The sequence below is a fragment of the Octopus sinensis genome, linkage group LG1 (assembly GCF_006345805.1).
Source record: "Octopus sinensis linkage group LG1, ASM634580v1, whole genome shotgun sequence".
NCBI lineage: Eukaryota > Metazoa > Mollusca > Cephalopoda > Octopoda > Octopodidae > Octopus > Octopus sinensis.
Genome location: NC_042997.1, coordinates 90,763,367 through 90,775,797, shown reverse-complemented (window position 1 = coordinate 90,775,797; position 12,431 = coordinate 90,763,367). Strand labels below are relative to the sequence as shown.

The following is a 12,431-nucleotide window of genomic DNA, read 5'->3' as shown; positions in this document are numbered from 1 at the left end:
GATCTTGACGACATATATATATACATGTCTGTATCTCCTTGTCTTGACATCACATGATAGTTGAAAGTGATTGTCACTGTTGTACAAGCAGAGTCATTCATTTCCAATATCCTGCGAGAACATGCCTGGGGAAATGTAATCTTGCTTGGAAACAGGCAAGGATTGGTGACAGGAAGGGCATCTGTCCATAGAAAAATGTACCTCAAATAAACTGTCCAACCCATGCAAACATGGAAAAGTGTACATTAAAATAATGATGATTATAGTTGGATTTAGTGGAGGCATAGCAGTATGGGTAGGTTGAAGGTGGTAGGAGCGGGTGGAGAAAGAATTTCCTTGTTATTTTTGCTTCAAACCCCTACTAGATTCAAGGGACTTGTGGTGGTAGTGGGAGCTGGGCAAATTGTGCTTGTTGTTGTATTGGAGGTTTTTTTATTTGTTTTTCAAATACAGTTAAACGATACTTTGTTGTTATCATTTCCCCTCAATTCAATTTACAGTCTCTGTTATCCCCTACACTTCCTTCTCCTGCATTCATTACCCTCTCTTTAGTGCTAATTAGTTTTCTATCACTAAATATTTTTGTTCTGTTTACACACACACACATACACACATTTTGTCTGTGTGAAAGATTTGTTGTTGAGATGTTGTCGTGTGGCATCACTTATCATTGTAACCAATGATTACAGTAGTGGTGGTGGTGGTGTTCTTGGTGTTGTTGTTGGTGGAATTGATGGTGGTACTGTTATTGTTCTTATGGTTGTTGTTATTGCTGAAGGTATTTGGTGTTGTGTGGTTGGCATCACTTATTGCGCCATGCAATTGCATTGTTATTTGCATCACTCTGTTCATCGTGGGTGGGCATTGTGGATTGGGAATCTTCTATATAGTTCTTCCCTTACTGGACAGGTAAACACACATGTGCATGTATGCACACACACACTGTCTGTCTGTCTGTCTCTGCCTCTGTTCTGCCACAAGTACTTCTTGTAGTATGGATGGAGTACAGCTGCATGCTGCTTAGCTGATTGCTGTGCTAAGCTAAATCTCAAAACACTGACACTTGGCAGCTAAAACAAAAAGTATAATAATAAAATGAAATAAAGAAGCAAAAATATATGAAAACAAAAAGGAAACATTTAGGAAAAAAAAACAATTTGTGTGACAAAAGGGAGGCAATTCAAAAATATACAAGAAAAATTACACAAAAAAATTATTCAGGGAAATTGTTTCCTTTTAAAATTCTCTGGAGACCATGTTAATGTTGATCGGTGATTCTTTTGGTATGGAAACATCTGTACATGAGGTTCAGAGAGTGGTGGTCGTAGTAACAGTAGAGGTAGTTGTAGGGGCTTGGTTGTGGTGGAGTGGTGGTGGTAGTAGTTGGTGGTGGTGGGGTGATGGTAGTTGGTAGCAGTGGGTGGTGGGATTTGTGGTAGAATTTGTGGTGAGGGTGGTGGGTGATATACATTGGAGATAGTGTGGTGGTTGCTTGGGTAGGGGTCTGGAAGAGAGGGAGAGGGAAAGATAGATGTGATAGTGATGGTGGTATAGCAGAGGTTTAGGAGTTAGTGGAATCTGGTTTGGTTGATAGGTTGGTTGATCAGTAAATATCAGTGGGGTGTATAACAATAGGCCTGGGTTTGTGTGTGGGTGTATGTATGTATGTATGTATGTATGTGCGTGTGTGTGCGCATATGTATATATATATATATATATATCTATGTATGTGTGTAAATATGTGTGTGTGTGTGTGTATGTATGTGTGTAAATATGTGTGTGTGTGTGTATGTATGTGTGTGTATATATGTGTGTGTATATGTGTATGTATATATATATATATATATATATATAATATATATATATATATATATATATATATATACACACACACACAGCTGTGTGTTTGAAAACAGAACAGAAAAATAACTGATTGTATATAATAACTTATCTATCTCAGTGGAGTATGGCTTCTGGGTAAAAGTTCATTGGAGCCCAACTGGCAAATTTGGAAATGGAACATTCTGGAATTCAAGTTAAGATCTCAGTCATTGTTAGCTAATTTAGAAGATTAGGATAGGGGAGTTGACACTTGGTTTACTGCTTAGCAGAGAATGTTGGGTTTAATTCTGGTAGACAGTGTAGGTTAAAATTTGTCCCCACTGAAACATGGATGTTCTGTTAGAACAAACTATACTGCAGTTGTTACCTTGAGAGAAACCTCTCACATTGGCTTTTGGTGCAAAATGCACTCCTGTATATATTACTAGTGGGGTGATAAATCCCTGCTATCTCCAGTGCTGAAACCACTAGATCGCATGATTCAACCTTCTTTGGTCTTGTCAAGGATGAACGCTTGACCGCTAGAGGTAGCAGCGATTCATCTTCCTGCCAGCAATATATATATAATAGCAGTGCCAGAACAGGCACTAGTGTCATGATTAGCCAGTGAGTTTGTTAAAAAATATATATTAGTAACAGAAGCAGTATCGAATACTGAACATCCTCCTTAATGCAGATCCATGTTTAAGTGGAGATAAATATTACCTCTCAGTAATAATACTGCTTCTGTTGCTAATATATATATTTTAGTGTAGGTTAAGTTTCAGTAATGTGTATTGGTTAGCTTGTTGTCAAATTAAATACTTATTGGGTTGAACTTTGGAGGATATGGTTTGTTAGCAAATTATATACTGTGCTGGTTAGGCAGTTGTAGAGAGTAATAGTTAAATGGTTGCTATATTGTGTGTTGGTTATATATATACTGGTTCAGATTGCTGGTTATAGTAGTGTGTATGATATTTGTAGGTACGCAAAATGTGATAATGCATCATGCTTACACATTATCTATACTCCACAAACAACTATATTATGTACATAGTAGTTATATATATATATTTTTAACTGGTTTTTGTCTGAAGGAAGAGGCAGTACTGAAGGCTTTCACAAGCCCTCTGAGACTGTGAAGATGGATTCAGTTAATTAATGCTTCCTCTCGAACAGATGGTAATCAATGGATAGTGTGTGTGTATGTATGTATGTATATATATATATATATATATATATATATATATGCACATACATACACACACCACACATATATATATATATAGAGAGAGAGAGAGAGAGAAGGGGAAAACATGTTGGGTGGGGGGAGTTCTTTGCTTAGTGGTTAGTACATCCTGGGATGTGGGAAGGTGGATACAATACTGTTGATGAAAAGAGGACAGGAAAGTGAGTTGAAAGTGGTTGAGTGGAAACAGCAAGATACCAGCTAGCTCTGAGGAGCAGAGGCCGCAGTAGTAGTGATGGAAAAAGGAGAGAGGAGTCAATATATAGGTGCAGGTGTGGCTGTGTGGTAAGAAGCTTGCCTCTCAACCACATGGCTCTGGGTTCAGTTACACTGCCATAGTATCTTGGGCAAGTGTCTTCTGCTATGGCCTCAGGCTATAGCCAGGTTCAAACTGGCTATATCCAGCCTTTCACACCTATCCTACAAGGTCATTCTAAAAATAAATAACCACACCATTGTAATCTCAAAGCTATGAGATAATGCATAATTAAATCAAAACAATGTGAAGAAATAAGCATTACTTTTGACAGAATAAATGAATGCTGAAGGGTTAAGGAGAGTGCTATGTATAAATGTTTTCTTGATATGCTCAATGATTGTATTTTTCTGCTGTTACGCAAGACAAAATTTGTATGACACAATCAGAGGATGTTTTAGAGTTAGTGTAGTATCTAGGTCAGTACTCCTTAACCGGTATACCATGGAACACTGATGTGACATGAGACAATGCTAGGTGTGCTGCAGTGTTATCTGAATATAATTTTTTTCCCTATACTTTTAGTTATATTTTTAGTTCAGGTGTGCCACCAAATTTTGAAAAGAATCTAAATGTACCGCAAGTGAAAAAAGGTTGTGGAGTACTGGTCTAGGTTATGCTTGGGTGCAGAAGGTTAGTGAAGAATGAAGGGTGGTAGCACCTGTATTGGAATTGGCATTATAAGAGATGAAAGAAAATATGTTGTTGAAATATATAGAAGATGAATGTGGTGGATGAAACTGAATCCTGGGGCATATGGGAGTTCCACTAGTATACATTATAATGGTGCAATCTGACAGGAAACTACCAGGCCAAAAGACTGGGTAATAAGGCCAATAAAATATATGTAAGACTGAAAAATACATAATTATCAGCTTCATCATCAACATGTAATGTCCATTTTCCATACTAGCATGGGTTGGATAGCTTGACAGGAACTGGCAAGGCCAGGGTCCATACCAGCTTCCATAGTCTGCTTTGGCTTGGTTTCTATGGCTGGATCCCCTTCCCAATACCAATCACTTTACTGAATGTACTGGGTGCTTTTTATGTGGCACCATCTCCAGTGTTTTTTATATGGCACCAGCACCAGTATTTTTTACATGGCACCAGCATCCACACCAAAGCCTTTTATGTGTCACTTTGGGTTTAGGATCTGGTGGGGGTGCGGGTCTTCTTGAGTACATCAATGCACTATATTTTCGGTCCTCTGTCATCTCCTTCATAAGGTTCAGTGTTTTGAGATTGTCCTCCGATACTTCATCGCTGTCTCTTGCGTCCATAGTTTGAAAATAGTTGTAAGCATTATTCACTGAAGATTTCCTTAAAATATTATCAATGCATTTGAATCAAAGTATAGTTATTCAAAATACAACAGACTGCATGTTTTCAGAGGCACATTTTTCTTCTTCAAATTGTTGCATATGAAGCTAAAAATGTTAACACTACATCCTGGTAATCAAAAATATTGATTTAGGTGTATTTCTAAGGAATTTTAAAATGAAATTATGAGTGAGTACTACTTAATATTGTTTCACTGTAGTGTGTATTTTTGGCCTAAAATCTCTGTTCTATTAACTGATGACAGTTAGCAAATAGGAAAAATATTTAAGTTATTTGAAACAATATTGTATAGATACTCAATAAGTCCAATCCATAAATATATTAACGGAGGTATGGAAATGAGAAATTGAATACTATTCCAAGAGTGGTTATTTTGGTATGGAATAGACAAGTAATCAGAAATGTGATTTTTAGTGATCATTGACTTTAGGGGTTTGAAATGATAGTCCTATTTGTTAGTAGTCTAGCACCTCAGTCATTTAGACAGCATGTATGCTCTATAAGAGAAACTATTTTACTGATTTTGCTTTTCTTTTTTGTTTTTTCTTTGATGACAATGGTTTCTGTGCAGTTTATTTTCAAATTAAGGTTGTTTTAGAGGTACAAAGGAGCAGCAAAAAACAAAACAATCCCTCCCTGATTCACTATTCTTGATAACCATTTCAACAGCATGCACATGGTATGCACCATGTAGTTGTTTGTTGTTGATGGTAATAGAAAAAATAAAAGCAATAAAACATGAAGACACCATTACCCACTTGCATAACTTGACCAGTGCTACACCAATGGTCATGTAAAATATGGCCCTACAAGTAGCTTGCACTCTGCTGGCATAGCTCTCAGGGTCATTGAAGAACACAAGTTTCCACATAATAGCAAAGATTAGACTTTGATTGAGTTTCCCTATGTTCAAAATCGTTCTGGACATCTTGGACTATATTTCCAATCTATCCTTCTGTTTTAGGATAGTGGAATGTGATTTGAGAAATATTTGTTTGCTATTTCTAGCAGTTTGATTGAATGCATAGAAGTCCCTACTCCCCACACCTCAATCATCTGATTGTTCTGTTGTCGAGTGATTGTACTAGTAAACTTACATAACATACCATTTCATAGAAGTTGCCAGGTATATTAATGTAAAAAAACAAAATATCATTTAATGTCAGATTGCACAAGTGTGCAGAGAACCTACAATGTGTGTGTATCTATCTGTATATGCTTGTATGTATCAGTTAATACTCTATTACCTAATTGTCTACATGAATGTGTTTTTCTACAAGGTTATGTACTGCTTGACTCTTTATACTGTGTGTGTGTGTGTGTGTGTGAGAGAGAGAGAGAGAGGATGTGAGGATGTCTAGTTGTTAACTGCATTGTCTTTGTGTGTATAAAGCCATTGACTGCAACTGTACGATATCCAGTCATATCACACATATTACTTTAGTAAATGTATTTTTCTTCAGCCCACTAAACCCTCTTACTAAACCTATCTTGCCCGCCATTATAGAACCTGTCATTACATATTGAGGTCTAGTGAATCTCATTCTTCTGCATAGGAACCAAAGTTATCTCTGCTTCCAGCTGATCCTTTCATGTCTACCTATGAACCAATCAGCCCTTCAGTAGTTGCTGTGTCACCAGCTGTGGCCTTTCTTTCTGTCATTCAGCTCTCTTCTCCGTGCTCATTCCACAATTGTATACACAGTCTATCTTATTACCCACTACTACCTTTGTATGTGCATGTGTGTTGATGCATCTTTGTCATAAAGTTACATTCTGTGTGTGTATGTATTTGTAAGAAAGTGAGTTTCATATATATATATATATATATATATATCCATCCATCCATCAACACTTTTGTGTGTGTGTATGGGAAAAAGAAAAATGTATGAATGTATCATTTTTATGGAATGTATGTATGTGTATATATCTATCCATAGCTGGCATGTGTAACTACATATAGATACACAGGCATGCATGTGTGCGCGTGCGTGCACACGTGTGTGTGCATGCACATTTGAAATGTTTCCATGGAATATGGAACCTAACAGCACCTAACTGAAGATGCAGCACCTGTTCATCCAGAAATACACAATATTCTAATACATGACAAAGAGGTGGGTTGCTGTGGAACAAATGCATTTTGAGTGAGGTGGGGTGAGTGGTGGTAATGATAATCGAATGGGGATGTTGGAAGAAGAAGTAGGAGACAAAAGGTAATCGACAACAATGACAAAAGTATGAAAAATAGGTAAATAAAATCAACAACCAGCATCACCACTGTTGATGACATTGTTTTGTGACTCTTTTAGAAAAGGACAGCATCAGTCTCTTGGGGCAGGGAGATTAGATTTCACCTGCCTCTTTCAGCCATTCTTTACTACTGTTGAAGCTTCTCCACAACCAACTCTCCTGTCCACCCCACCGTTGTTCCTGCACAGTTATCCATGTTTGGTTGTGCACCTCACAATCTAATAAGACTGTTGGCCTAGAAGTGGTTTGGGTGCACTGAAAAGCATCTGTGTACAAAAATGCAATGTATATAAAAGAAATAGGGAAAAAAAAAAAATAACAATGTTAATAAAACAATATAAAAAATAGCAAAAATAATAATAGCCTGAATAACAAGATTTCTGTATTGTTTATTATCCCTGTAAAATTTCTTTTATCCTTTGCTGTGATGTTAGTTCATGTTTCATAGATGTTTAACTCAATGTCAGTAGAGACGGGGTTTTTACTTAGCTTATTGTTCTTCAACTGCCTTTCTTATCTTCCAACAACCCAGTCCTGTCTTCCTAAAAGTATGCACTACTTTACTCAACCTGTTTTTCTTATTCTGTGACTCCTCTTAGACATTGAGTTGAATGCCTACACAAAATACGCATGTCTCTGTGCATATGTATGCACACATATAGACACACACACACACACACACACACTCTCCTCTCTCTCTCTCTCCTTGCCATCCTCCACTACTTTTTGCCTTATTACCTTCTTTAACCTTTCATCACTTTTGCTGTACTGTCTTTTTATGATTATCTTTTCTTGACGCTTTCTCTTTTGATACTTTGTCTTTCAATCTGACAGCTTGACCGTACATGCACACACACACACACACACACATACTAATTTATTTTAAACACACCTTGTTGCAAGTACTGTAAACGTTTTTCCAAGATCATGAACACAGGTACTTGCTTTTGATTATCTATCATAGCAGTTAACGACTATTTATTAAGATTATCTGTACAAATTTTCTATAGGAATTATAGGCAGCACTGATTTTGTTGCAATGTTTTGTATCCAAGACACCTTATGTAAACAAAAAATGAGATCCAAGATGGAAAGTAGGTGATGGGCATATATACCATATTTCAAGAGTCTTTGCTCCTTCATCAGCACCCATCCAACCTATTAACCATACATGAACTCAATGCTTAAATGACCACTAAATACAGCAGTGTAACGTTATTTTGCATATTAAACACATTCCTGGAAAGCTAGTACGTAAATATTAATGACCTGCATAACGAAATACCATGTTCCTACAAATCAATAATGATTATTGTTTCCTTCACTTGTTAGACTTTTGGTGACTATATTTCAACCCTTGATGTGCAGCTTCAGTAAATATTTGGCATAGGTGTAGTGTATGCTTATGCATGCACGTGCACACACACACACATTTTTGTTTCTAAGAATGGTACCTCGCTCTGCTTTACTGGCTCCATTGTGAATTGTCACTTTTCACTTCTTCATGTCTGAGTAGGTAAAGGTTAGAAAACTCCAACAATTGACAAATATTAAAATTTGTCAAAAACCATTCCATCCTTGGTAATACAGAGAAATAGAGGTAAAACTATACCACATGCATAGACGTTTGTGTGTTTCTGTATGTGTGTGTAAATCTTTTATCTTTTATTTCTTTCAATCATTTGACTGTGGCCATGCTGGGGCACCACCTTGAGTCAAGCGAATCGATCCCAGTACTTATTCTGTCGGTCTCTTTTGCTGAACTCCTAAGTTATGAGGATGTAAACACACCAACACCATGACAAACAGAAACAAAGACATGCTTACATCAATATACATCTAATTATACACAACGGGCTTTTTTTAGTTTCTGTCTACCAAAGCCACTCAAAGCTTTGATCAACCTGAAGCTATAGTAGAAGACGCTAGCCCAAGGTACCATGTAGTGGGACTGAACTTGGGACCATGTGGTTAGTAAGCAAGCTACTTACCACACAGCCACACCTGCGTCTGTTCAGATTTCTAAAAATATATTCCTCATGTACTTCTCTTACACATACTTTTGTTTATAAAGTTCAAAAGACGTCATGTATACCTTTTTCTTCTGTGTGTAATGTAATAAATTATCTTATTTTTACAGCGTTCAAATTCTACAAAGGAATGTGTATTTACGGCACCAGCTTCACCAGTCTCTCCAGCCTCATTACCATCATCACAGGATGCAGTTATAGAAACTCCATCCTCTTCAACACAGCCTGTCAGTCAAATCACCGATGAAATTGCAAGTGGCTATAGGTGAGTAGCTCATGCTAAATATAGAAGTTAACCCTTAATATCTATGTTGCATGGGAATTGTGTTAAGTGTATGTGCTTTAATTCTATCAGTAGAAGCTAAATTTGTCTAGCATGTGGTTGTTATTGGAGACTTGCTATTGATGATGCTCAAGGATGCAGAAATCTACACATAACAATTTCACTGCTGCTGCTGCTGGATACATTTCTTCTGCTACTGATACACTTCTGTGCTTTTTAGCACTGTGTCATCATAAAATGCTATCTTGAGACAAATATCACAGTTTTGTGGCTTTCTACATTATATCCATGTTAAGTAAGATATACAGAATTCTATTTTAGCATACTCTACTGTAACATTTTTCTCTTTCAGTTTAGATGTAATCTGAATGGCTGCACAAATGTTGGGCTTCTTATTGATTCTTTGCTTTTCTTCCTTGATACTTTGTCCTTCTATTGACTACCTTGATACTTAGTCCTATCTTTGTCCTTCTATTGACTACCTTACACACACACACATGCGTGTGTGCACGTGCACACTTTCTTGAACATACTTTGTTGTGAGTAAATATTTTGTAGCTTACATAATGATGTAGGATTTGTTTTGTGCAGTGTTTTTTGCATCAGTTTTGTTGCTCACTTTCTGTATTAAACTTTGTGTTGTTCAGCTTGTTTCACCCAGTTAATGCTATTAGCTTTTATGCTGTATAATTTGTGACACATAACAACAAGGTGCAATTACTATGAGGTGGGACTATTGACCACATACTTTTTGAATACATACCTTTAACAACTTCTGAATTAAGCCACTTGGCAATGTCCATAAAGCTTTGTTTAATAAAAAGAAAGGGAGAAAAGGTCCCATTTGTTTTTCACAGTTGGATAGTTAGTAGTAGGAAGGACATCCATCTGTAAAAAAGCTCCACTTATGAAAATATGGAAAAACACATAAAACAATGAGAAAATAGTTCAGTTGCTCTGATTATTCAAGGTGCAGGTATGGCTGTATAAGCACGTGTGTAGCTGTGTAGTGAGAAGTATTCTTTCCAACTATATGGTTTTGGGTTCAATCCCACTGCATGGCACCTAGGGCAAATATCTTCTACTATAGCCCCGGGCTGACCGAAGTCTTGTGAGTGGATTTGGTAGATGGAGACTGAAAGAAACCTGTTTGTGTGTGTGCGTGCATGCATGTGTTAATGTTTCTTTGTTTTGACATTGTGTGATAGTGGTGAGTGTCACTATTATGCAAGTGGCATCCTTTGTTTGCAGTTTTTCATGAAAACATGTCTGGCTAAGGGGGAAATATTACCTTACTTAAAACAGATATGGTTAGTGACAAGAAAGGCATCCCGCTGTAGAAAATCCACCTCCACAAATTCCATCCAACCCATGCTTGCATAGAAAATAGATGTTAAAATGATGATGATGAGGAATTGAAACCACAGTATATGGAGGCATATAACTCCCTTTTCTCTACTTAGCCTGGCTGGCAAAAACAGGTTCCACACCTACTTTACAGTTGATTGGTGATCAGAATTAGAAAGGGCTTCCAGCTGTAAAAATGTATGCTTGTACAAAAACCTTCTCATCTTGCCATGCACAAATGTTTGTAAAACAGTATTAAAAAACCCCAGAAAGTCTATGTTGCTATGTTTGTACATTGTTCAATTTATGTTGCATAATATATGTTACATATCTGAATTATTTAGCTTGTTATCCAGTTTGTGCTGCAAGATTTTTTGCTAATGGGGGCTGCATTGCATAGTAATATCACACAATTTGTGTTATGCGTATTATGTGTCTTATGTTAACCATATCATCAAGAACATTATATTTCTAAAAACAGTGAAGGTGCTCCTACATGGTTCCACAGCCTACTAGAAATAGCAGTCAAGTCTCCCTCAAATTACATCTTACGTCTTAAAAAATTGGGAAGGATATATTTGATTATGTAGTTCTAGACCAAAACCTTGCGAGTAGATTTGGTAGATAGAAACTAAAAGAAGCCTCTGTGTGTGTGTGTTTGTGTATGTTTGTCCTGCACCACCTCTTTTGATAACTTGTGTAGGTTTGTTTATGCCTCCATAACTTAGCAGCTTGACATAAGAGATTGATAGAATGAGTACCAAGCTTAAAAAAATAAGTATTGGAGTTGATTTAACTAAACCCTTCAAGGCAGTGCCCCAGCATGACCACAGTCCAATGATTGAACAAATAAAAAATTAGAAAAAAACCCCCTGTTTGACTTGCATAATGTGTTCATTATATTTGCACAGAAACTTTTTTCTGTAAAATGTTTAATTTATGTAACATCTACTCTGTAAATTAAATTATCAACAAGAAATCTCATAGCAGATTTCTTAGTAATATTGGAAATTCTTTCTAACCTTCTTTTCATCCATATGACCATCCATATCACACTTCATCTCACATCAGTCTCCATTTCCTTAGTCAAATATTGACTTGTCCCATTGGTCAGCAGTGAGTCATTTATTTCTAAATTTCTGTTGGGACACTCAACAAATGGAAGTTAACTAATCAGTTGTGCAGGTCTGTTATATCAAACAAACTATCACAGCAGTGACACACACACGAATAAGATGGGTGTTTTGTCAGCAATTTCCCTTTGATTCAGTGCCATATTCATGAAATCTTTAAAATATGCTGACAGTTTCTTGGCAATCACTGGACCTGCTCTAATGTTCAGTTATTCTTACCCTGTCAAGTATTCAGTCAGTAACAGAGCCATCATCCAATTCTCATTGCTCTGACATTTAATCAATTTGTATTTTAAAATCTCTCTCTTTCTCTCTCTCTCTTTTAATATTGTTATGGTGACACCAATTAGTCAAGTCTGTCAGTTGATCATGTCTGTCAAGTGACTGGTATGGGTTCAGTACTAATTTACTAAATGTGTTTGTCTTCTTTTGTCAGAATTCCAGTTAGGTTCATGTTGTGACTATATCAGTTATATGAGATAACTTTACATCATAGAATATCTGAGGTAATCTATGTGCATTGTATAAAGATACTGTGTAAGATCACATTGTCTGCTGTCTATACTTGCTACAGTGAACCAGTAGAATCAGAGGAAACTAGTGATAATCTGTGTCAGCAAGTATTAATACAAATAGTTTACTAAATGGAAATAAACCATTTTGCAGTTGATAAAAGAGAGAAGATTTCTGTCTAATTCTGTCCAAGGAATTA

The 12,431-nt window shown here is 36.6% G+C and overlaps 1 protein-coding gene across 8 annotated transcripts in view; it reads left to right on the top strand.

Annotated features, from left to right (window-relative positions):
* LOC115216530 (ATPase MORC2) overlaps positions 1-12,431 on the top strand; it is a 161,388-nt gene that overhangs the window by 116,042 nt on the left and 32,915 nt on the right. For all 8 annotated transcript variants that reach the window (XM_036502786.1, XM_036502764.1, XM_036502766.1 and 5 more), the window contains exon 28: positions 9,067-9,221. In XM_036502786.1, coding sequence (XP_036358679.1) covers positions 9,067-9,221 — 155 coding nt within the window. The remainder of the gene's footprint in view (positions 1-9,066; positions 9,222-12,431) is intronic.